The 24,778-nt window shown below is 37.9% G+C and overlaps 5 protein-coding genes across 20 annotated transcripts in view; 4 read left to right on the top strand and 1 right to left on the bottom strand.

Moving 5' to 3' along the window:
* Window positions 1-2,361: 2,361 nt before the first annotated feature.
* Window positions 2,362-4,828, top strand: LOC107274469 (adenosine kinase). 2 transcript variants are annotated; one of them, XM_015753623.2, is made up of 6 exons: window positions 2,362-2,690; window positions 2,761-3,037; window positions 3,279-3,452; window positions 3,523-3,793; window positions 3,867-4,136; window positions 4,250-4,828. In XM_015753623.2, exons 2-6 carry the CDS (start codon window positions 2,829-2,831, stop codon window positions 4,448-4,450), a joined length of 1,125 nt encoding a protein of 374 aa, XP_015609109.1. In that variant the 5' UTR covers window positions 2,362-2,690; window positions 2,761-2,828; the 3' UTR covers window positions 4,451-4,828. The 2 variants fall into 2 exon arrangements, with proteins under 2 accessions (XP_015609109.1, XP_015609110.1); XM_015753624.2 differs by having other exon boundaries at window positions 2,364-2,690; window positions 2,761-3,096.
* Window positions 4,829-4,990: 162 nt separating this feature from the next.
* LOC107274474 (protein MAK16 homolog B) lies at window positions 4,991-6,850 on the top strand. Its single transcript, XM_015753637.2, has 8 exons — window positions 4,991-5,154; window positions 5,226-5,272; window positions 5,334-5,477; window positions 5,556-5,868; window positions 5,943-6,032; window positions 6,131-6,268; window positions 6,347-6,424; window positions 6,498-6,850. Exons 1-8 carry the CDS (start codon window positions 5,140-5,142, stop codon window positions 6,639-6,641), a joined length of 969 nt encoding a protein of 322 aa, XP_015609123.1. The 5' UTR covers window positions 4,991-5,139; the 3' UTR covers window positions 6,642-6,850.
* Window positions 6,851-8,771: 1,921 nt separating this feature from the next.
* Window positions 8,772-13,331, top strand: LOC107274476 (post-GPI attachment to proteins factor 2-like; the record flags this gene model as incomplete). Its single annotated transcript, XM_025091709.1, has 7 exons — window positions 8,772-8,813; window positions 9,497-9,585; window positions 9,669-9,671; window positions 9,773-9,875; window positions 9,950-10,217; window positions 10,633-10,830; window positions 10,912-13,331. Coding segments are annotated over 7 exons (837 nt in total), but the record flags the coding sequence as incomplete, so codon positions are not given.
* LOC107274475 (integrator complex subunit 12) lies at window positions 11,056-18,899 on the bottom strand. 9 transcript variants are annotated; one of them, XM_015753638.2, is made up of 9 exons: window positions 18,627-18,899; window positions 18,298-18,407; window positions 17,837-17,988; window positions 17,440-17,556; window positions 16,979-17,239; window positions 16,518-16,898; window positions 16,110-16,428; window positions 15,917-16,041; window positions 14,461-15,566 (listed from the first exon to the last, which is right to left on the bottom strand). In XM_015753638.2, the coding sequence occupies exons 6-9, from the start codon at window positions 16,884-16,886 to the stop codon at window positions 15,504-15,506; spliced, it is 876 nt and encodes a 291-aa protein (XP_015609124.1). In that variant the 5' UTR covers window positions 16,887-16,898; window positions 16,979-17,239; window positions 17,440-17,556; window positions 17,837-17,988; window positions 18,298-18,407; window positions 18,627-18,899; the 3' UTR covers window positions 14,461-15,503. The 9 variants fall into 9 exon arrangements, 8 of the variants coding, with proteins under 8 accessions (XP_015609130.1, XP_015609124.1, XP_015609126.1 ...); XM_015753644.2 differs by lacking the exon at window positions 14,461-15,566 and adding an exon at window positions 11,056-11,179 and having other exon boundaries at window positions 18,298-18,899; XM_015753640.2 differs by having other exon boundaries at window positions 16,979-17,206; window positions 18,298-18,899.
* A 58-nt stretch (window positions 18,900-18,957) lies between these two features.
* LOC107274470 (protein scalloped) overlaps window positions 18,958-24,778 on the top strand; it is an 82,909-nt gene continuing 77,088 nt past the window's right edge. For 3 of the 7 annotated variants that reach the window (XM_015753631.2, XM_015753632.2, XM_015753625.2), the window contains exons 1-2: window positions 21,467-21,606; window positions 21,695-21,857. In XM_015753631.2, coding sequence (XP_015609117.1) covers window positions 21,833-21,857 — 25 coding nt within the window. In that variant the 5' untranslated portion in view covers window positions 21,467-21,606; window positions 21,695-21,832. Of the gene's footprint in view, window positions 20,677-21,466; window positions 21,607-21,676; window positions 21,858-24,778 lie in introns of those variants that run through there. The other 4 variants (XM_015753628.2, XM_025091712.1, XM_025091711.1 and 1 more) reach the window with 4 other exon arrangements.

The following is a 24,778-nucleotide window of genomic DNA, read 5'->3' as shown; positions in this document are numbered from 1 at the left end:
TATAAAGGAAGATAAAATTTAAGAAGTTAAAAAATAGAAAAGTAACGAAGTAACGAAATAAAAAGTAGAGAAGAAATAAGGAAAGAGATAAATAAGAAAGCAAAGAATTAAATATAAAGAAATAAGGAAATAAAGAAGAAATAAATATAGGAAAAGTAATACAAGCACAATGGAAACTGAGAGGGAACAGAGTCAAACGAGAAGTTATAAAGGAAGATAAAATTTAAGAAGTTTAAAAATAGAAGAGTAAAGAATGAAATATAAAGAAATAAAGAAGTAAAGAAGAAATAAATATAGGAAAAGTAATACAAGCACAATGGAAACTGAGAGGGAACAGAGTCAAACGAGAAGTTATAAAGGAAGATAAAATTTAAGAAGTTTAAAAATAGAAGAGTAAAGAATGAAATATAAAGAAATAAAGAAGTAAAGAAGAAATAAATATAGGAAAAGTAATACAAGCACAATGGAAACTGAGAGGGAACAGAGTCAAACGAGAAGTTATAAAGGAAGATAAAATTTAAGAAGTTTAAAAATAGAAGAGTAAAGAATGAAATATAAAGAAATAAAGAAGTAAAGAAGAAATAAATATAGGAAAAGTAATACAAGCACAATGGAAACTGAGAGGGAACAGAGTCAAACGAGAAGTTATAAAGGAAGATAAAATTTAAGAAGTTTAAAAATAGAAGAGTAAAGAATGAAATATAAAGAAATAAAGAAGTAAAGAAGAAATAAATATAGGAAAAGTAAGACAAGCACAATGGAAAGTGAGAGGGAACAGAGTCAAACGAGAAGTTATAAAGGAAGATAAAATTTAAGAAGTTTAAAAATAGAAGAGTAAAGAATGAAATATAAAGAAATAAAGAAGTAAAGAAGAAATAAATATAGGAAAAGTAAGACAAGCACAATGGAAAGTGAAAGGGAACAGAGTGAAACGAGAAGACAGAAAGGAAGATAGAAATAAAGAAATAAAGAAGTAGAAAAGTAAGGAATAGACTTATGAAAGTAAAGAAGAAATAAGGAAAGAGGTAAATAAGAAAGTAAAGAATAAAAGATAAAGAAATAAGGAAATAAGAAAGAAATAAATATAGAAAAAGAAGAAGGTTGGAAAAAATAAGAGGGTGCTTCCAAGAGACCAGTATAGGAGACCGGCTCGAGGATAAATGAGCGATTAGTCCGGAACTACCTCGACGCTCCCCCCACCATGCGCCTGCTCCCACTCGCCGAGTCCTGCGCGACGAATTTGCGCGAACGCAATTTTGAGCAACTTCCAGTACTTCGAAATATATTTAGCCAGAATTTCCGATTTCTACGTGTTAATATTCTACTTTATTCATTTAGTTAATTATTTTGATGGTCTAGACACCTAATTTATTTATGATTTCGTGGAAAAGGTAGGAAAAGTAGGAAGTATGTACAAGGTAGCGAAATGGGCCCCTTCCTCGCCCATTTCCGTGAGGTCCAGCCTCTCCACAAGGGAGCTACAACCCCTCCGAGGCCCCATAGGGGACTGTGTTTTTTTTTTTATTATGGGAAACCCCCGAGTCCTGTGGCTGTCGCACACAGCGGTGAGTAGCGAAGAATCTCTGCCCGTCAAGCTACGCGTTCGTGTTCACGTTTAGCTCGGCTACGACGGAATTCGCATTGTCGACGGAGGCGATGATCACAAAATCCCATTTCCAGACTCGCCGCTACGATGTAGCGCCATGATTTTGGTATCGTCTAAAACCGTAGCGTTGTGCATCTCTCGACTCATCTCTATGATTACCCTTATGTGACTACCCCACTGGTGACACATCTCCTCATTGGTGGAGTCAGCTATATAAAAAGGAAGGAGGATGGACTACCCGACTGAATATATACTGAGAATCCAACCGAAAATATAGGAACGATTGAAGACACACAGAAAGAGGAAAAAAAGGAAGAACTAAATAAAGAAGTAGATAATGAAAGTAACTAATAATTTAAGTATAAGAAGAGTTAATTACTTTAAGAGAAAAGAAAAATAATGATGTAAGAAAGAAAGATAAAATAAAGGTATGAAGAAGGTATGATCGGCTCTCGGAAGAATTAGAGCTCCGAGTAATTCCCCGACATGTACTGCCACCCTACTGGATGACAAATATTTCAAATTTCAGTATTTTGCGTTTATTATGAACTTGCCCGTAATCATTCATATGCAGGATGCTTCGGAAATAAATCTTTTTTTAATAATTACAATTTTCATATTACAGGTAAACATACTTGTCAGGGCTAACTTGTCACTAAAATTTATTTTTAATACTTCATGAAAACTATTAATGACCAAACCTTCTAAATAGACTACCAATTATCACCAAACGATTAGTGAATAAAAAAATGTTTTAAAGTCAAGTTTCCGGCTAACTTAGTACAAGTAGTCGTCTCGAAGAAGCGCTGATAGTAAATTCCTATGATATACCGGGTGTAATTAAATTCCTCTTGCATTTTAGGCTTTGTGCTGTTGTGAAACTGTTGACGAATTGTACCCATTTGGGTGCGAAAATTATTCAACTTTGATTATTGCTGTCGTGAGCACTTGCTCAAATTTGGAATGGAAAGCGTGACTTGGCCTTGGGTATATCATAATGATTATAAATTTTTAATTGGCAACTCTATTTTGGTCAGAATCTGAATTTTTTGGCCGGCAACTGGGCAACAACACGTATCCTGTGGTAGGTGCCAGAATTTTAATCAGCAATATAGTCACAGAAAGATGATGTAATTCATTATTATCTTTATCAGTTTGTCAGGAACAGTCTCTATTGGTTGCAAGGAGTGACTTTTCTACACAGATCAGTTCATATTGTTTTATGAAAATGGTTGAGAAAGTACCCAAATTGGTACAAGCTATCAAGACCTTAAAATTGCCAGCAGTCGTAGCCTTTGGAAATCCTTTACTAGACATTATAGTCATTTTGGAGAATGATGAATTACTGAAGAAATACAATCTCAAAGTGGATGGTGAATTGGAATTGCCTGAGAAGAAGATGCAACAGCTCATTGCTGATCTGCCAGCAGAGTTAATGAGTGTATTTGATGGAGGAGGTTTAGTCTCAGCACTGCTACCCTTGGAATGCCGTAAGACTCTTAATATTAAAGTTATAACAATGGCAATTCAAATGTAAACCTTTTAATGTACTGTACCGTAAGTTCTGGAAATGGTAGCGGTGCCGATACTAAGATTTACCTTGGATTTCTTTGTTACCTTCGTCACCATAACAAGATTATCCTACTGACTGTTGCTAATAACTACTTTTCAGTGCTGAACAGACGATAAGTGCTGGTGGTTCGGCACAGAACACTCTAAGAATATTGCAGTGGCTTTGTGGTGGTCCCTCTTCATCTCCAGTAGGAATATACTATGGTGGAATTGGTAAAGATGCCAGAGGAAATATGCTGGAGAGCCTTGTGAGAGCAGCTGGTGTCGATACAAGGTAAATAATATTAAACAATGTGGAAATAACTACAGGAACATTTCAAATTGTTCTTTCTTACTACTCTCAGATACGCAGTACATCCCACCTTGCCTACAGGAGTGTGTGTGTCATTGATAACTGGTTCCTCACGAAGTCTAGCCGCGAATATTGGAGCAGCTGGTGTATATACTTTGGATGATGTGATCCGATGTAAATTTCCCCGTGATGCCATTAAAATAGTATATATCGAGGGTTTCTTCGTGACTCATAGTTTAGACGTCGCCAAGCAGCTAGTGGAATTAACCCGCGACACGAAGATTATTTCTGCATTCAATCTGAACGGCGTGTACATATTTCAGGTAATAGAAAAAAAAAACAGGTACTACTGCCACTCCTCGTGAATCAATTACCTACCATGCACTCTTTTTCCAGGATCATCACGATGCAATTTTCGAAATGGTCGGCTTAGCTAAAATAGTATTTGGAAATGCAAGAGAAATGATAGCTCTCGCTCAGGCGTTAGATCTTAAATTCGATGACGTGACAGACATACCCTTCCTATTAAATAACTTGAAAAGGGTAACCGTTGGAGTTTCCAGTTTATCAAACAAAGATTGGTTGTCGGATGAAGGTGTATTCATTATGACTCAGGGTGGTTCGTCCCCAGCTATAGCTGTGTGGGGTCAGGGACAATCCGTCCAAGTAAATATCAAATATCCGTGCAAAACTTTACGTTCTCTATGCAATTACTAGAACTGTACTAATCTAATTGCTATAGTCACTCTTGGAAACTAACTAACTCACATATATCCTAGGTACAACCTATAACGCCTAAAAATCCTGTGGTGGACACTACTGGAGCTGGAGATGCTCTGGTAGCAGGATTCTTAGCTGGTGTCCTGGCTGGCTGGGATCCAAAGAACTGTTTGGAGTATGGTTGTAAAGTAGCCAGTTTTATGGTAACGAGGCTGGGCGTTACGTTATCAAATCTCGTTCCACCGGATCTCCTACAGTAATTTAGTTGATCATAGAAATCCTGTTAATCGTTACCTGATGTAATTCTCTGACAGACCTTAATAATTTTATTTTTTTTTCTTCGAAGACATATTTACTGCAGCCGGAGAGTTATTGTGATAATGCAACCAGTGTGAGCTCGAATCTTATTCGACACCTAGTACAAATTAGTCATTTCATTTAGCTGTTGATCGCGAGACGTATATAATGTTACTATTAGTGCAAATTTTAGCAGCTAGATTATTTAGTTTGCGTTGAAGGATCATTGTTAAAATCCTTCACTGTCCAATCTTAATGCGAATGACCAATAGAGATGTATATGGATGTTAAGTGTAGAGAAGCATACACTATTTTCCATTAATAAAAGTCACATCTGGAATGATGTTATTTTCATTTTTCCAAAGATCCCTCCCATTAAATAATTTCAGGCGGATTCACAATCGAAGACCATAGGCTATATTGTCTGTACAAAAATATGTTCCCTAGTGGTTATTCTATGTATTTATGAATCATGGACTCACCTATTTCGCTTGCTGTGAAGCAGCCTTTAGTAATGTCGATCATGTTTGGTGCTGCTTGAGGTTGTACACGTGCGTGGTCGCCGATTAATTCCAATAATACACATTTTGTGTGAGACGACCAAGTCTGTTGATCCCTGTAATATAATTGGAAGTAATATTAGATACTGAAAATGCAGCACGACGATGTGAGTTTACATATCTTATTGTTTCTTTTCTAATGTACATTCAAATATATTTATTCATAATCCATTTGCAGGTTGTCTGGAGTATTATTAACAAATCTTTTTGTTCTTTTAAAGTAAAGTAAGTATTGTGCTATAAGAGTCTTCACTTTACTTGGTGTTGATGTTTGTATTCGTTTCAGTACAAAAACACAGAAATTCTGTCGGAATGAATATAACTTGACTGGCTTGTGCAGTAGAGCAGGCTGTCCGCTTGCTAATAGTCAGTATGCTACTGTTAGAGAAGAAAATGGAATTATATATCTTTTTATGAGAACAGCTGAAAGGTAAATATTACTGTGTTCCTTTTGTTACAATATTAAGATGATTGTACATTATAAAAGTTTTGATCTATATTTTTTCAGAGTAGCTTTTCCAAAAAATATGTGGGAAAAAGTAAAATTGTCTAGGAATTTTGAAAAAGCCATTCAACAAATAAACGAGAATTTACTCTATTGGCCTGGATTTATAAAATCAAAATGTAAGCAAAGATTTGTAAAAATCACACAGTATCTTATACGTATGAGAAAGTTGAGACTCAGGAGACAAAAGAAAATTGTACCACTTCAAAGAAAGATAGAGAGAAGGGAAAGACGTAGGGAGGAAAAGGCTTTAGTTGCTGCAAAATTAGATACTGCCATTGAGAAACAGCTTATGGAAAGATTGAAATTAGGAGTGGTAACTATTGATATTGATTTGACTGGTTGGTACTAAATTAGAATGATTTCTAATTATCCATATACTTATTTCAGTATAATGATATATACAACTTCCCACAAAAAGTGTTCGACAAAGCTGTTGAAGCTGTTGAGGTCGAGGGTGAGGCTGAGAGTGAAGAAGAGGTACAGTTATTTGACAGACAAGCTCTGATATATATAAAGATACATAATAAATATTTGAAAAAAATCTAATATTTCTTATATGACATCAAAAATAACAGGAGGAACTGGAGCAGGAAATTGAAAGAGAAGTTGAAATGGAGTTGGAAAAAGGTGAAACCGAATTTGAAACAAACGGGCCAGAATATATTGAAGCAGATAGTGATGATGAAGATGAAGACATGCAAGAAACGTCAATGGTAATATTGAGTCAATATAATTTTATAATAAACGTATACAAAAAGAATGATTAAAGAATCAATATCAAATATTTAAAGGACGAAGACAGTGATTCAGGCGTTAAAGAAGACGTGGAACTTTCGGATAGTTTTGAATCCGAAACAAGTGACATTGAAGTATGTAATTCCATTAAAAACTTATATCATGTTCTTGCAAGATATTAACCAAAGATAATTATAATATTTTCAGGATATAGCACCATCCACAAGTAAACAATCGAAATTGTCGAAATCAAAGAAAAAGACAAAGAGTGTCAAGAAAAGCAAAGCCAGACCCAGAGTGGAAATAGAATACGAAGTAGAGAATGAACCTCTACAAAGGCTGAAGCACTAGTTGTGAATAAATAGAAAAATAAAACCGTATTTTTTACAAGCTATCTAAGCAGCCTTTATATTTTAGCATAATAATTGGGTGATCCTCGCTTCACCACAATATCAAAGCTACCGATAATTTGAACATGTGTTTCCTGAAACCAGGTAATTTTGGTAGCTGAATTTATTGTACCAATCATTCATATAGAATTAAAGATACTAAAAACCTGACAATGAGAATAACACAGCGATTATTTGACGATAAATTCAAAGTGAGTAGCACATACCATCATAGAAATTGGGAAGCTCTGTTCTGCCGTCCGAACATAATGCAGATGAAAGTTGTAGTTCCAGTTGTAGTACACGTGTTTCAAGTTAAACTTTTGATAATTGGTTGTATGATCAGCGGGAAGAAGGAGAACATTGAAGGTAGGCGACAAGAAAGATGCAAAAGATAAGTTAAATGCGAAAGTCTCTCGTATCCGGCAGAGACTTTAATCAAAAGAACCGATACTACTTCAGAACAAACGGACTACCCCTCCGAGCTTCCCATCCCCACATGGGAGCGTTCCCACCCACCCAGGTGTCAAGGGTCAGCGACGTTTTCAAAAAAGCGAACAAAATATATTAAAATTACGAAAGATTGACACCTGGTTAGATCGACTGCACGCAAGAGTATGGTCGTAGCGTACCCTAAGGGTGCTCAAGGCCCCCGACGGGAGATCCCGAGAGACCATATTGCGACCACAACTTGGGCCTGACCTACCGAGCAAGCTCAGCAGATGAGGCGGAAGGGCAACCCCCGTCACCATAGTCCACGTGTGTCTCTCTAACAGAATGAACTACCCTCTTATGACTACTCGAAGAAATATGCGCGGCCCAACCAAAGAATTAGGAAAAGTAAGACAGGCACAATGAAAAGTAAATGAGACCAGAAGAGAAAGAAGAAGGCACAAAGAAAGAAACAAGGAAAGTAGAGAAGAAGTTAAGAAATAAAAAAAGAAACAAAAATGAATGTAGCAAAGTAAGGAATACGAGTATAAGACAAAACAAAAAATAAATAAAGAAAAAAAAAGGATAAAAACTGGGTAAGATGGGATTGCCCAGGAGACAGGTATAGATGACCGGCTCGTGGGGGAATGATCGCTCTAAGCCTAAGCGCTCCCGTAAATGCTCCCCCCCCCCTTCGCGGCTCGCTGGTTCTGCGCAACAATTTTGCGCTCCGATAAATTTTAAAATTTCCAGCACTTTTATTAACCACCGTGGTTCTTACTTTCTAAGTGTCAATAATAATTATTAAAATTAATAATTAATTAAACTTTAGGTGATTCCTTATCGAGTACTACTTGGCGGGTCCGTGCATTACACGATATAAATCGGCGGTCATTATCCCAGTCTTCGAACTCAAATCAACGTCAACTTTCTACATAAAGCATATTAGCAATAATTCGTCAAAAATAACCACGGTAAAAGCCTAATAACAAACATATAGTCTAAGAATACTATTAGTACGTTAGGTGATTCCTTATCGAGTACTACTTGGCGGGTCCGTGCATTACACGATATAAATCGGCGGTCATTATCCCAGTCTTCGAACTCAAATCAACGTCAACTTTCTACATAAAGCATATTAGCAATAATTCGTCAAAAATAACCACGGTAAAAGCCTAATAACAAACATATAGTCTAAGAATACTATTAGTACGTTCAAAGTAAGTACTTTGGAATTCTTGGCATGGACCCGCCAAGTAGTACTCGATAAGGAATCACCTAAAGTTTAATTGATTATTAAATGATTATTAAATCATAATTATATACGAGAAGCTGTAATAATATAAAAGAGTAGCGAACACGTTATAGGAAATTTTGAAAACAAAAAACAAAATATATAAATAGATATCATAAGTAGATATGTAGTGACTTATATATTTGGCATTAATAATATGATTTCAATATTTTTTGTTGGAGAAATTCACAGTACTCTTTTACTTGTCATAGTTTCTTACACGTAACTGTTTTTTTCGGGAGGTCAGTAGCTAAAATCATTTTATACTTTAGAGATTGTGGTGGCATCTCGCGGAATGCGAATAAACGTTGAAATCTAGGTAAAGCATTGAAAGCTCTTGCGCAAAGAGCAACATAGAGATGGTAACTCCATGGGGGTAGCAGACGATACTTGTACTTGGGAAACAAGGTAAATCCGTCAAACTTTTTATTTTTCACGATTTATTATACTTCGTCATTCTGTGAAGAATTTTTGCTATATATTGAGATCTGTCTAATAGCGCGGTTGAAATTATTTTGACTTTTACCACAGTGTTATGTGAGAATACTGCAGTATCTCGGCATTGCGCATTCCCTTGTTCAACATTGCAATTTGCTATTGGCAGGTGTTCCTAGTTTTTACTGTTATGACAGTATCTCAGCTTTTACATTTTTATTTTTACATTCATTTAACAGTATGATACCAGGTATATACATGGCCAGGATTCATCTCCTGATATTCTTTAATTCCTTCTAGGATTATACCTTGCTATTAATAGCAAAAGTAGGTTATTGCAAAAATCAATTCCCAAATTGGGCTATTTTATTTGACATTTCTGCCTTACACCGATCCTTTCCTTTTTTTTCTATATTTGGTTATTACTAATGATTGCTAGAGAACGTAGCTTGTTTGTTTTTTTATTAAGTTTATCAAAGTTATTACTTATTATTGATAACACATGTATTACTTTTCTTTTTTCTATGTGAGAAATTTAACTGTGTGTACGGTGCAAAAAATGTTTCATTCATTGAAAATTATTCTGATTGATATATCATTCATAAACATGATTATCATTAGTTTTACAAATTCAAGATACTATATTTTTATTTTAGGTATACTCTGAAGTCGCTAAAGATGAATGTGGTACAGCAATTCATAGTAAAAACTGCCAATTGAAGAAGAATCTCAAGGAGGAATCACAGTCAGTCATATATTTATATTGTACTTCTAAGACTATATACAATCTCTATCTTCAGGTTGATAAGCAAAGTATTGTTGTTTCAGCAAGTAATTATTACGAATGAGGCAAAATTATTAATATTCAATATGGAGCTTAATAATGTGGCAAGCAGTAAGAGCTCTATCTACCTGTCAATGTCTTTTCGCAGATTATGTATATTCACAGTGTCACTACCTCTGATTGCTCTAGTGATCTGTTTCGTAACAGCATATATATTCCAGCAAGATGACATTCACGAGACACACTGTCGAGTAAGAAAAATCAGATAAAAGCTTATAATCAAGGAATACAATGCCAACGACATTAATCCCATAAATTTCTACAGGTCTATAATGTTCTCCCATCGATATCAGCAATCACTGGTGTGTCTCCGCAAAGATATTTATGGCGAATAAGCATTGCTCTTCACATTGGACCACGGCTTGTTATCGCAAGCGTCTATCATTCATACTACCGTAAAATACTCCTAGCTATTGTAGACGTGCCTACAAAAATACTAGGTTCCAGACTTCTCAATCTGTGTTATTGGTTAAATATCTCAGAAGTGGCAGCTCTGTGTGGAGTCACATATATCTCCAACCGAGAGAACTATTGTGAGTAACTATCTAAATAAAATTCCACCACTCCTAACATTATAGACACACAGTATATCTTGCACGTGTAACATTTGGGAAATCGATAAATTCGTACGCGGATGTACTATGTATAGATAAACACATTGTCGAGATTATTCATTAACCTATGCTCTAATCATATTACCATTAATTGTTATCTATATCCAGTTACCCTTTAAGCTCATGACAAGAGAAAAAAATAGTTCATCCTACGCTTTGGAGTTTATCGATTGACATACATACGTTTAGAAGAAGCCGCGTGTCGAATACAAAAAGAACAAAAACGGGAAGCTTCGCGATTCTACTTTAAAAATTGAAACATGAAACAAGATTCACTCCAGTCTTTCGATTGAATGACTAGAGAAGATAATTAAGACGAATTTAAATATTTCAGCGGTCCATGAGAAGATCTTTATAGTGTTCATGTTCAGCTCCCTGACGTACATGCTGGCGACGGTGAGATTAGGGCGTCTTTTGACTCCAAAAGCACAAAGTCTCCAGTACAAACAAGCCCTCTTCATAGCCAGCGTTGTCAGCACAGTTGGCCTTATTATATTCTTCCTGAAGCATCGATTACTCTGCCACGATCTAGGTAATTATATACGAAATTGCTCACCAGGTATTCTTATGGGCAGTACAAGGCATCCTTTCTCTCTTCATCCTCTGTCAACAGCATTCAGCTGGTTCTCCCTCTGCGAGTACGTGATAGCCTCTGCGAACATGGGGTTCCACGTGACTGTGATCCTGGACTTCCCGAAGGAACAGCTTGTCGTAGGTCATGGTTTGCCATCGATCAAGGTGGATTAACGAGATGGTCATCAGAAGTAACTCGGATCCCGCGAACATCGTCTTCGAAGTGCCTGCTGCTTTCCTCGCGTTCGATTGACCCGTTCCTCACCGGGTCAGAGGTAAAAGCCAATGGGCTGTGCGTGACATTCGAACTGCGGAATATTATTAATAATTAGACAAGGTTCCTTTCTCTTTTAGTTACGATTGAATTCAATCGTATAGTATATAATATCACGTTCCTTGGAACACGTATTGATCTTATATCCAAAATGGATTAGAAAATGAGAGATTATGATTTCCTTGGAGTAGGGCGATTGCGCGAATCGCTTAATAAATAATAATTATACTCACATGGACTAGTCAAGTAGTGAGAACGATTAAAGTATGGCACGTTATATATATAAACGAAAAAAAATGTAAACAATTACAAAAATGATCGGATCGATCGTCATCGTAGAATCTAGCGCTTCCAAAAGCGTGGCACTGGGTATTCGGGCTGATTAAAACGTATAATGGCCTTTTGTTTTTTTAATAATAACTCTATTACGCGTTAAAGGCGATTGGAATCGACAGATTGTAGAATGAACGACTTACACCGTTGTACCCGGGTCAAAAAGGGATTTTGGAAATAATAGAAACGTGAAAATGAAAAAAATTATTGATCACAACTAGGGTCTAGAAGAGAAAAACCTATATCGATATTCCATCCACGAACTTGCAGTGGAATTCATTTTTTCTTTATAAATTTAAAAACGAATTTTGAATTTATTCGATAGTACTGTTCGTTAGACAGTTATCAAGAATTTATTTCTTCGATACCTCACCTTGGTTTATTCTGTATCCCTAGCTTTTCTTACTTTTCAAACTTCTTACCGTCTTTTAATGCTTGCTCGAAAATATTACAGTACCTTATTACTCGTAGACTATTTTTAATGTTCCATATCGAAAAAGAAAACGAAATATTTATTTTATTTGTTCTGTAGCATATACTCTAGTCAATTTAATTATTATTTACTCTAGTCTCCGGATCGACTTTTATCTATATTTTACAAATCCCTCAGTCGACTCTTCTCTCCCGTTTTAGATGTATAGTTAAGATACGATCTTATAGTGTTAGAACGTATTTATGCCAATCCAACTTCTAATGAGATAAGCGTTCAATAAATTTAATTTAATATATCTTGAATAGTGAGCTCATGTAATGAGCGTGTACTACATATGTTTCGGGCTGTTAGAATCTGAGCGCGCGTCTCGTTAATGAAGATTTACGCGTAATGGTTAAACGGATAATAGTTAGAACGTCCGCGTACGCGCATGCGAAAATGATAACGCGGTAATCGCGTGTCTCGTCGAATAATATTCGCACGTTCCTCGTGCAATGGCGGCGTTGCCCAGCGTGAGAAAGAAAAGAAAAAAAAAAAGATAAATAGAAGGAAATAAGGATAACCTTAAGGCTTATATTATTACCAAGGTTCCGGGCGTCGCGTTTTACCTTAAAAATTAAATACTGTTATAACGAAGCAATGAATTTCGCATTTGGCAAAATTAATAATACTTAAAACTCAAGCGCAAGGTAAATTCGCACGACGCCCTTGCGACCAATTTAATAACGTCCAAAGAAAAGTTAATCGTGTTCCAGTGAATTTTCGGCGATTCACGTGAAGACAATTGTGCGAATAGACGAGACGGTTAAATTTACAAAAATGAAAAATAGATTAAAAAGAAATTATAAGGATCGGATTTTTAAACATCGACGCAGTACTTCCGTAATCAGGGTATCATTGTCATTGGCTCTTAATTGAAATGCGCTTTGAATTGTCCTTGCAAATTACTTAACCGGTATTGAAGCTGTCGAGGCATTATAAAGTTGCGAATAAAATTCAAGAAACAAATATATATATATATATACACAAAGTAAAAAGATAAAATATCTTTGTTATCGTTTATCTTTCTTCAAAGTCAAATATCGAAATCTCATTCCTATTCTTCGTATTGATAATTATGTAGAATACATATATAAGAGTTAGAGAATCCCACTTTTTTTTGTACTAGCTATTAGTCCAATTATAATCGCGAGCGGCACTAGCAATTGTGAATATAATTTTTTTGCACATTTTTTACACAACACTCACGTACACTCAAAGAATATTATTCGCATAAGAGAATGGTATACAGTAGCGAGTTTATATTGTACAGTAAAAAAAAAGGAGAACAATCTTGATGTTTTTTCACACAATGTGAAATATGCCAGTACAGAGACCAGGAACACTTTAAGTTGACATTGCTATTGTAAAACAAGTACCAGAAAAAAGGAACCTGACATACGAATAATACAAAAATAAAAATAGGGCAATTAATAATTTTTATAATGCCCTCGATAGCAATTGTACAAAACTTGTACTCAGTCTTCACTGGATTCTCGTGTACAATTAATTAGCTGTAAACTCGTTACTATTATACAATTTCAATTATAACGACGATCGAAGTCTCTATAATAAGTAGTCTAATTAATATCAATATAAGAAACGTTGTTAACACCCATTGAGCGATACACGCAATGTAAGCAGCAATATTTTTACGCATCTGCCTTTAGAGTACTTGACTTTTCTTCCTGTAAAACGTTTACAGACACAACGGATATAACAGTATACTTTGGAAAAGCATCTAAAGGCAACGTAAAAATATCTTTTATTATTATTCGCACGACATTCACGAATCACATTGTAAACCAGTCGCACCACGTGCACCGAGCACCGAAACTTTAAGATAGCATTAATTCTCTTTAATGTTTAGCAATAATAATAATAAAATATTAGTAATAGTAGTAAACAATAACAATAATTTGATTCTTAATAAATTTAACTTAACGTTACATTCGCGATAAGCGCATCAATTCGAGGCACAGAAGAAGAGTGAGAGATATGTATTAAATAATAGTTTAATTAATTAATCAAAACATGTGCTCGCACGACGCATGACGTCGCGACGCTTTTCATCTCGATCCCTTCTGATACGACAGTAAGAAAGTAAAGATTTTATGGTATATATTGTTTAAAAATACCTAGCATTTAGAATCTTCACCGAATGTACATTGAATTGTTACGTTTTTCTGGCGGGTAAGGATAAGCGTCGCGACGCCAAAGGGGCGCCTTTGTAAATCGTACAAATACAGTGGGATTCAGATTGATCAATAACGGTATGCGTTTTGTAAACTGCGATCAGCCTTGACACATTGTTACGCCTTTTATTTCGACAATGACGGAGCCCACTTGGCGCACGTGTGTTGAGAATTTTTGTCTGTACGCTAAGCGCATGCGCAGTGGTGGTTACCGTATTTTTTTTTTTTTTTTTTTTTTTTTTTTTTTTTTTTTTTTTTTTTTTTTTTTTTTTTTTTTTTTTTTTTTTTTTTTTTTTTTTTTTTTTTTTTTTTTTTTTTTTTTTTTTTTTTTTTTTTTTTTTTTTTTTTTTCTACGGATACGAATAACGCACGGTGTAAAATATTGAGAGATCAGTCGAGCGGATTGGCAATTTTGAAATAATACTTTTGTTTTCTAAGGCAACTTTCCTCTTTGTTTTCTTACTTCTTTTCCCTCCGTTTCGTGTTACTTGGATATTCTTTCGCCTGGGTCGCACTTGAGACAACGTTTGTAATGGACTCCCACTGTTTGGTTTTGACAACTAGGACAATTCTTACGTTTATCCTGTTTTGCCATTGAAATGGCACGGGTATGGAGGAAACGATTGTATTTAGAAAATTACGTGTACGTTCACGTCATGTGTTTATAGTTGATTATGTACACGCACGACATTAAGAGACTCCAGTCGTCTTATCTAAATTTAGGCTTGATAGATAAGGATGATTAGTGCTTCTGATTCATCAAAAGAAAAAGTATGGCAGTCGCGTAATAAGAAAAATTGTTCATTCTCGTGCATAAACGGGACTACGCGAGCTGAACAGGCAAGAATTTAAAATGCACAAAGAAATACTTGTTACGGGAATAAAAATATAATCAAAACTGCGCACTCGGCGATACACGAGACAAGGATAGAAGAAATGATAACATCGAGTAATCGCGTTGGCATTGAAACGAGGAAATATGTGAAAAAGAAAATTAATACGTTGTAATCGCGTTTACACTGCTGATGAAGTTCTCCTGAAGATTATCGTAACCTACGTGATTTTCTACAGGACTGTATGTTAATGATCAATTAGAATGAGAGTGATGGATGCCAGTCCGTTTCGTAGTGACTCGTTGCTAAAGCAATTGAACTCGCTTGACCGCAATAGCTGCTGGTAGCCACGAATAGGCGACAAATTATCATTTTAATCCGGTCAAAGTGTTGACCAACGAAATAAATTATAGTGCTGGATGTATCTGGATAGTTTTCGAACATATCTTTTTTTCATAGTTTCCAAAGAGCAGTCCTTCGAAATGGATTTGGTGGAGTTGACGAAGAAAAGTAGGGAAAAACTTTTCAATGTGGAGTATTAATGTTGTGCGACGAAAGACGAAGGAGAACTTTGACGTTTACGATCGGCTGTAATATAATGTAAATTATTATAGTAACCTGTTGAATATTCTGTATCAAGAATTACAAACTTCAATAATTCCAATTGGAGCTCGTTAAGGTGAAAATGACTAGGTTGGTTCTTGCTTGTAACACTGTGTAATAGTCATGAAATAAACGATATACATACCAACCCTCGTTGCGATGTATTTCAGTGAATGTGTTCATAAATTTGCCTTTTTCTTACATGAAAAGCTGCCATTTTTTCAAGAACGGGTATACCAAAGTTACTCTTTAGTTTGTTGATGGATGCTTCCTCTCAGTTTTGAAAAACCACGTTATTTAGTCGATACGCGAGTCACAGATAATTTTGAACCTACCCGCTTTCGCAGTTGACTGCTTACACCTTGAAAAGTCGATGAGGACTTCTGAAGGATCGAGGAATGTCTTTTACGTGATTTTATTGTAGAATCCTTAACAGGACGAAGTGATCTCCGTTCTTTGCCTAAAATAAATAATTATATGTCATTTAGAATCTTTGCAATTGTCGTTGCCATTGTTTGTTGCTTTTACCATGAGAATCATCCGCTTTCAATTTGTTTGCTGTAAAACAAAGAGGATCCTTGGAGATTCTCTTCCTTGTCACTTCCTTAATCACTTTTTGATCTTTTAGCTCGTCCTGCTTATCTGTTTCCTCTGGTGCATTATTTATCTCCATATAGGATTTGTTTGAATTTGACGTTTCCTCGCATTTATTGCATCTCCATACCAGTCTAGGATCATAGACATCAATATCTAGGACTGGTGGTTGATGACACAGTGGATGATAGACTTCCTGACACTCCTGACATTCCAGAAGGATCAAAGGACCAAGTTTGGCGCTGTTGCATATCTATATTGACACGTAACAAAGAGAAAATCAGTAGCCCGAACGATATTACAATAGAATAAATAATATTGAAAATTCAAACAACAATAAACCTTGCAAAGAGCACCCTCGGCAGGTCCTTCGTCGGGAATTGATATCCTAGGAATATCGATCTTTTCACAGAACTCATCCTCCACTTCCTGGACCCCTAGAACCATCACGGAGTCTGCAAGAATAAATTCTTCTGGCGACGAGTTCCTCGAGTTTCTATCGTCTCTTTGAATTTCTTCGTAATTCCGGTTATCCTCGAGGAAGTCCTTGGTCGTTAGGAATCTTCTGTGCCCTAGTTTCCTCTCGATAGAATGATCCAGCATCCTGCGCAGCTTCTCCGCACTGTCAACGTCGGTCGACCGCAACAAAGTCAACGCACTAATGAACTCTTCCTCAATATCAGATGAATTATCCAAGTCCGACGAGTACATCAGACCGAATATCTGAAAAGCCAAATAATCTTCATACAATGAAATAACAAAAGAAAAACAAAAAATAATAAAGAAAAAGACGCTGAACTTACGTCACGTATCGTAAAGGAAGAAGACTCTTGTTATATATGTACACAGAAGAAAATAATCTCATGAACGAGAAACCGTCTAGACTATCGATGTCTCAACTGAATATGTCAAGGAAACATTTATCAGCTAACTTCGTCATTCGATAGCTCAATTGTTTCCTGGGAAGGTGCGATGCTCCATTGTTCTTCATCTTGTTTATTAATAGACAATATCCTCATAGGGCGACGTACCTGCAGGTAGCATTACATGTACGTATGCACGATCTAATAAACGAAATAACAGAAATCAAACGAAAATTCCAGAAACAAAATCTCACATTCAATCTGAAGAATTTCCATTAATATAATAAAAACATAGGGATTATATAAAATTTTTATCAAAATATTCTTCATGCAGCCTTCTTAATTTCTTTTCGATTAACGATGGAGGTGATAAATATGGTAGGGGGTTGTTATATACATACGTGTTCACGTAGGAAGATCCTGGAGCTCTTACAGGTATTTATACATACACGTATGGACCAGGGTTGTTCGTGGCTGGTTCAAGCCTCCTGGAAATCGAATGGAATTTGCAACTCCACCTATAGCAAACGAAGTGAGATTCAAGAGCGGTGCGGAGCAGTGCTATCTACGAGAAATACGGTATGCCAAGATATGCACGAGAGGAGAAGAAGATAGGAAGGTGAAGACGCAGCGTAAAGCAATGTAAGAGTGTACGCGCAGGTAGAGAGGCTACTAGAAGGAAAAGGATTGCACAGAATTTCAGAACGGGCAACTGTATACACCCTAAGTGTATTACTTCGTCATTGCGCTCCATAATATCTAAATAATAATATCTTTCAGAATTCCGACATTCCTTACCGGCAAAGAATTCGATGAAAATATGTCGCCATTCTTGGCATTTCAGGTGAGCTTCTATCACTCCCACCTCTATAACCTTCCCGTCACATCTCTTCCCTCGCACTGTCACCCTTGATTCTAACTTTATACACAATAGGACTCTCGACAAAATTCTACGGATACAACAACGTGCTTATTACAGACTTAAGACCTTTTATATACTTTTGTTTAATACAGAAAATTTCAGCTTGAATGCGAGGCATTTGGATTTATGAAAATTGAAGTATAACGTATTTAACGTAGAGAGACAGTTGACGCGTAAATACTCAAGTAAAAAGAAATACAGAGAAAAATATTTTCCAAGAATATTTGTGCGAGGTTAATTATATGAAATACAATTAATTCGTGAAAGTATTTCGATTTGACTTGCGGGAATCGTCATGCTGTAAATTTTATTCGATTGAAAAAATGTTTAACGATACCTCGAATTTGAGCGCGCGGAAAAAGTCAAGATGGAGACTGACTGAGCACGTCTGGAAATTGTCAGTAAGTGATTAGTGATCCTCAGCGTCTCATTCTCGGAATTGAGTAGCTAAAAGCAAAGGAGTAGAGAAAGATTAGCTTTGGCGTAGTAACACGCTCGAAGTAATCTTAACGAGAGTATTTATCGGTCTGTGGATGAAGCGTAGTCGTCGTAGCAGCAGGTCGCGTTTCTATGGTAAACGTAATTCTCGTCTGCAAAACGTGTCATGGCGGATCGCGTGTAATCCTCTCGTCCGCGACAAATACAATAATACCAGTGTAACGTTACCTCGCTGTATTCAGGACTAAGGACTATTGTTAAACCGTCGCCAAATTTCACTGTGTCAACTGTCGCCTAATATTAGGAATGCTGCCCTAACGTCCTGACAGTGAAAATCAGACAATAGCCGCCTTTCTGCGTACCCTGACACAACAACCGTTGCTACACATATTTCTACGTTATATTGGAAGATCTTAGTCGCCACTCGTCCTAAGAGTCACAGTGCTAGAAATTTGCAGCATGGACGTTCTGGGGATTGACCTTGCGCAAGTGTTATGTTTATTAATCTAATTAATCAGGTTATGTATATACCTTAACAATGAAACTCCCTTGCTGCCGTTCTTCGAAACATTTCAAATCAAGTCAGCTTTTTTCTCTACGTCACTGCAGTTTCAAAATTTAAGGACAGAACAATTGGGCTGGATAAATATTGGTACAACTTACTAATTTTTTTTTCTATTTGTACACCCCTCCCTCGATACTTTTTATTGTTTGTAATATTGCTAAGTTTTAAATTCTCAAGTGTTAACTTTTTTTTTACTTATTTTGCAAAAAATTCGCATATGATCCATGTCAGTGAACTGCGTACTCGGTCGATTCTCGGTACTGGTTGACATGAATGCGATTGAATGCAAAGCGGTTGGATTGCATAAGACGAAATAGTGAGAAACACCAGTGTATATTTTTCTTCAAATCTTTTTAATATCCAGAAGCGACGTTATATGCTTTTAAACATGCGCATTCTAAGCTCCGAAAGGCTACAGTAGTTTAACCCCGGCTGAGAACAATACCGCCCACCATGTTGGAAAATGGCAGAACGCCGGAACGTTGCTGCAATTCTATTTGAATCGGCATGTCGCACCGATAATTAGATTATCGACTGTGTTAATTTTCAATAAGGCTGTGTTCAATCTAGGCGTATAAGTTGGGGCTATGTCTAATAAATAGGTACCGATTACGTAAACGAATTTTAGAAAAAGTTGTTTGTCGACACAAGAAGTAGGTTACGAGTCAGTAAATAATGTCGAAGACAGGAAAGTCCTGTAAAAGTTTAACGTATATAAGTTGGCGCGAGTCCGTTTTATTGATGTATTGACCTAAAGCCATTTAACGCGGACAGAAGGGTCAGCAGGAAGTCCAAAATGGAGAATGGTTTTAGGTTAGGTAGTCTCAGGTGTACTCAAGGGATGAAGGTTACCTGCAGGAAATCCTCATCCTTTCGGTGTCATTAGTAAATATATTTAGTTTCACGACAGATAGATAAAGTAAGAATTGAACCTGCTTTCAGAAATATTTCGAGCGTAATTCAAGTCGAAGTGGATCGTACGAATTTAACCTGTGAAGGTACAAAATTGTGTTGACGGTGCTGTGGTATAAAATATGAAAAAGGATTTAACGTTACTGGTAGGAAACGTATGAAGTACGTTTTTATGAAAATCAACAAGTGTTGGGATTCAATTGGTTGCTGTTTACGGGATTCGAGTAGGGATGTGAGTATATAGAACATTGATGAAATAAAATTGTCTGCGCGATAAACTAGAAGCTTCCAGAATCCGTGGTTGCAGCAGTCAATGGAGTGTGGGATCTGAAATCTTTTCTACGTAAAATCAACAAGTGCTCCGTTCGAATGGTTTGAAGCAAGTTGGTAAGCAGGCAGAAAGTCAGGCAGACAGACAGACAGAAGCCAGCAAGCAAACCGTGGTGGGTGCGTGGCTCGAGTGACCGAAGGCGCATGCAGACGCATGGTAGAGGAAAGCAATGCTAAACGGGGAATAGTATCTCTGGTAGAGTAGGTGGTGGAAAACTGTATGGCGGTGGGGATGAAGGTAGAGGTTCGTGAATGTTCGTGCGTCCTCGTGAAAGTTCGGGTTCTGGTTTCTCCCGCGGCCGCTCGGTGTCAGCGTGTGCGCAGACCGGCTGCGCAGCAGGCGTGTGCGTTGTCTAGATTCTTTGTGCCATTCCTGGCATACCAAAAACAGAGTAACTCCTCATATTTACGGACCGAATACCGTCCGAATTTCGAGAAAAGCGGCCGCGGCCCACGTCGACTCGCCCTGTGGTAAGTACCTTATCCACTAGGATGATCAACGCCCAAGTCGTTGGCGTCCTTTCAGTAAAAACCGGCCCCAGAATCCGCGTAATGTGATCACGATTCCTCCGATACTTTGCATACTTGTCATGTTTGCCAGCGCCGACTTCCGGCGGCCGCGGGGCTCGCGCTCACCCGTCGCCCTGCTGAGTATATCGTATCCCTCGTGCCGTGTGCGTGCTTGTCCTTCTGTCGGGATCGCGTATACGCAGCCTGTCGATCAGCGCGACCGATCCAGAATGTGGATTCTCCTGTGATATACGGTGAATTATTGATCCGCTGTGGTGAAACCAACCAAGCCGAGAGCGTCCGGAGCGGCGGGTCCTTGTGTTGTTTTGAAAAGCTTGTGTGCGCGTTCGCCGGTCATCAGGACGTGTCTAATACCTTTATGCAATCGTCGTACCTTATTCTGTGTATATTACACGAGTATATTGTCACGATATCAATCAAGTGTGCTACGCTGTGAAATGTACGACCCATCTCGGTCAGTGCCTTTTTACATTCTTTGAAACCCGTCGATACAAAATCTCGGCGTTTAATTACGTTCGTTAAACGTGCTCGAACGTGTGCCGACCGCGGGAAAACGCTAAACAGTGATAACGTCCCGCGTGTTTTTTGTTGTTGTTGTTTTTCTTCAATATTCATTAACATTCACTCTATGCATATCCCATTATTATTTTAATATCTACAGATTCTACCTGACTACCCCCATCTACTTACTTACCTTACTTGGCTACGTATATATTTACGTATCCCATCTACACGCAAGTGCCCCAGTGAGTGAGTTGTCAAGCCTTTGTTGTTTTTCCCGCGATATACTACCAAACGACAACCAGCACTTCGACCAACGCCGCAATCATCTACGTTCGATACTCTTGTGCTTCGCCACGGGATTTAAGCGTAAGCACACGCATACGTCCCCGACTCTTCTTTCTTTTTCTATTATTCTTATTTTTTCTTCTTCTACTAGTGCTGTTTCTACTTGTAGTTCTTCTACCACTGTCACTTCTACTTCCACTGCTACTACTTGTTACTCTTCTACCCACCACCTTCTACTAGAGATTCTCTACCCCATTGACGGTATTACGCTATAATCCAGGATAACCTCCTACTCGCCACCACTTGGATGGATACTGTGCATTATTTTTGGAGTGAGTTCATTTCCTACCATGAAATACTTTATACAATAATTTCAAAGCCAATGCCAATGCTCGTGGACGCGTGAATCTCCATGGATTTACCAAGCTTTTCGGATATCTCCCGAAACGCATATTTTGTTTTAGAAAATCCAAAATCAAACAAATAAACACTCGCAATCGCATACGCCTAAACGAGCCTTAGTTGAGGCTACCTGAAATGTCATACGGACCCGGCGGACGAACGATCACGGCGATACGGAACATTTCTTCGAGAACACCTAAAGGCCAACGATCTTTCGAACGCTGCTAACGGCTTTTTCAACGCAATTGTTAAGAAAATCCAAAAGTCACCGTGCTCGTTCGTCGACTCTACCCATTATTGTAAATAGTGCTCCATGACCTCGTGGGAGCCATTACAGCCTCCTTACGCTCCGGTAGACGCGAACGCATCGCGCAGCGTCTTCCCCGGAGGTTAACAAGCTTTTATAGCGCAGAAAACGATCATCTTATCGATAGCTACCGTGTAGTGCCGCATTTACCAAGATTACCACCAGTACCGTCCAGAGGCATTAACGGTAAACCGGTATTACACCCGATTCATATAATGGCCGACGTTATGACACGCGAGGCCAAGACGATGCAAATTATCTTTTTATTTTCTTTTTTTTTTTTCTCTTCAATTCACGAGAAACAAGGGGATAATACGTGCAATTTTATCTTTCCCGCCATTTTTGACAGACGCCATTCGTAAAATACAGACGCTGCTTCGAGTTTTCAGTATTACGTGTTTACCGAAATTAGAAATGTTTTTTTCTTCTCGTCACAGGAACCCCGTTTTATTTTTTTCTTTATTATTACCATTCTTTTCCGAAAATCGTACCGCGTCGGCGTTCTATGCTGTACACAAGAGTTCGATTGACAGCTGCCTGACTTGGCTTCTTGACTATCCGTAATATAGGTATCCACTGCGTACGCAACCCGACGCTATCGTACTGGGTTATCTGGAATAATTGTATGGCACTCTGCATTGACCGTTACGTAAATTGAATCGGATATTTGTCGCGTTATCGCGCCGGGGCAGGTAACGCTACCGTAGGCAGACAAGACGGTTCCTAGATCGGATCGGTTCTGCGACATTGTCATTTTACGAGAACAGGACATTCTACGGGCCCGGAGCAACGTTCGAGCGTACTGTTCGACGTACGCGTGTAAATTTTTACTCGACCAATCGGCAGGGTTCATTGACCCCGTACAAAATAAAAGTACGCCTACCGTCAAGCGTTAAGGTTATCAGGCGATTAAGTAAATCGTATCCGATTGATTTTTTTTATCTCGCAGCACTCACGGCAATGCGAAAGTTTCCTCCTACCTGTGGCTGCGAGGCTCGAAGAGACCTCACGCGTTTACCTCATTTGCCAAATCGCGCCACCACGTCATCTCCCGATATCGCAGTCCCAAACGTCAAACCCCAACCGATGCTTATCTGTTATCTAAGTGGAAAAAGCGCTTGCTGCGATATCGTAAGACACCGCAGGCGTCCCGACGCTCGCCGTCGGATCCTCGACGCGGCGCGTCTCTCCGTGGATCGAGGCTGGTCTTATCAGTACCCTTAATACATTCGGCTGGGCTCGGATTGATAACACGTTGATTATTAATTTTGTAAATTTTTTTTAATTTTTTTTTTTTTTTTTTCAAAGTCTCCTTTCGCAACGTTAATACCGGTCGCACCTGGTGCAACCGGTGGTGGCAACGACGGTCTAATCAATAAATCAATATTCAAATTTATCTATGCCAGAAAGACAAACATTACGTAACTCACCTCTGACACAGTACATTTTACCGTTTTACCGAAAAATTCAATTTTTCAAATTTACTTATCGCAAGGATCAAGTACAGTTGGCTCGTCGAGCTCGTTAATTTTTTCGATTTATACCGATTTCAATAATCCTCAACGATTAGCATAACGACGTCCCTTATCGGGAGTATTATTATAATTATTTCACTCGTTCACGTGTACCTCCCCCACCGCCCCCCCCCCGCCCAGCTTTTCTTGCATTTATCGACAATCTTAACGAAACATCGCATTTCCTGCTACTGGTCCCAGGGATCCTCGTTCTCTTAGTATATTTTCTTATACATATATATATATATATATGTATAAGAATATATATATATATATATATATATATATATATATATATACTGTCCATTATACATACAGCAGGGATCGTATCTCACTCGACAGTGACAGTACCTAGACTCATTAAGCAGCACTTCTTTACGATATAAATAGTTCCTCTCCTGCCCCCCGTCACTCTGCAGTTGCACTTGGACTCGAAGAGCAAATGAAATTTTGCGATGCCCTCCGGCTCCGATCCGACATCCTGCAGATCTTTTTCGTTGCTTTGCCATTTTTCACGCGAAACGCTGCCAGTTCGGTCTCACTAAAATTAACCCACGTGCGCGCCTCCTTCCTCTCGTATCTTTTTTATTCGTCGCGTTCAAATTCTTTTTTTTTTCCACGTCCACCAGAGCGCAAGGTAAAAATACGCCTAGTACTATGGTACACGCGAAGCTACCTGCACAATCGGTGATAACGATGTATAACGTTGGCGGGGGTTGACGAGGAACATGAGAAGTAAAAAAAAAATTTCGAAATATTTTTTTAACAACCCAAATTCATATATTATAAGGAACACGTACGGAGGATTAAACATGTGCGTTTTAGGGGTGGTTAGAATACCGAAGGGTGCTCGGAGGTCTGCCGTAGGGTGGCTTACCACCTGGCTGATCTACCCCTATAATATACGTGCGTGTATATATATATATATATATATATATAGAAAATATTTCGGCGTACCAGTCCACAGTGCCAGTATTTCCGAGAGCGGCCATTGGGTTTTTTTTTTTTTTTTTTTTTTTTTTATTTTTTT

This window comes from Cephus cinctus, unplaced genomic scaffold (genome assembly GCF_000341935.2).
Source record: "Cephus cinctus unplaced genomic scaffold, Ccin1 Ccin1_scaffold3171, whole genome shotgun sequence".
In the NCBI taxonomy this organism is placed as follows: Eukaryota; Metazoa; Arthropoda; class Insecta; order Hymenoptera; family Cephidae; genus Cephus; species Cephus cinctus.
This window is presented reverse-complemented; position numbering and strand designations above follow the sequence as displayed.

Excerpts from the sequence above, each read along its gene's own strand:
- LOC107274474 (XM_015753637.2), top strand. Across the intron at positions 5,869-5,942 it reads AAAGATTGAAATTAGGAGTG|TATAATGATATATACAACTT; the intron begins GTAACTATTGAT and ends TACTTATTTCAG. Across the intron at positions 6,033-6,130 it reads AGGCTGAGAGTGAAGAAGAG|GAGGAACTGGAGCAGGAAAT; the intron begins GTACAGTTATTT and ends CAAAAATAACAG.
- LOC107274475 (XM_015753640.2), bottom strand. The coding sequence starts at position 16,886 with ATGTACTCGTCGGACTTGGATAATTCATCTGATATTGAGGAAGAGTTC. Across the intron at positions 16,429-16,517 it reads CCGAGGGTGCTCTTTGCAAG|ATATGCAACAGCGCCAAACT; the intron begins GTTTATTGTTGT and ends GTGTCAATATAG. Across the intron at positions 15,567-15,916 it reads GCAGTCAACTGCGAAAGCGG|CCGATCGTAAACGTCAAAGT; the intron begins GTAGGTTCAAAA and ends ATTATATTACAG.
- LOC107274469 (XM_015753623.2), top strand. The coding sequence starts at position 2,829 with ATGAAAATGGTTGAGAAAGTACCCAAATTGGTACAAGCTATCAAGACC. Across the intron at positions 3,038-3,278 it reads ATTGCTGATCTGCCAGCAGA|TGCTGAACAGACGATAAGTG; the intron begins GTTAATGAGTGT and ends ACTACTTTTCAG. Across the intron at positions 3,794-3,866 it reads ACGGCGTGTACATATTTCAG|GATCATCACGATGCAATTTT; the intron begins GTAATAGAAAAA and ends CTCTTTTTCCAG.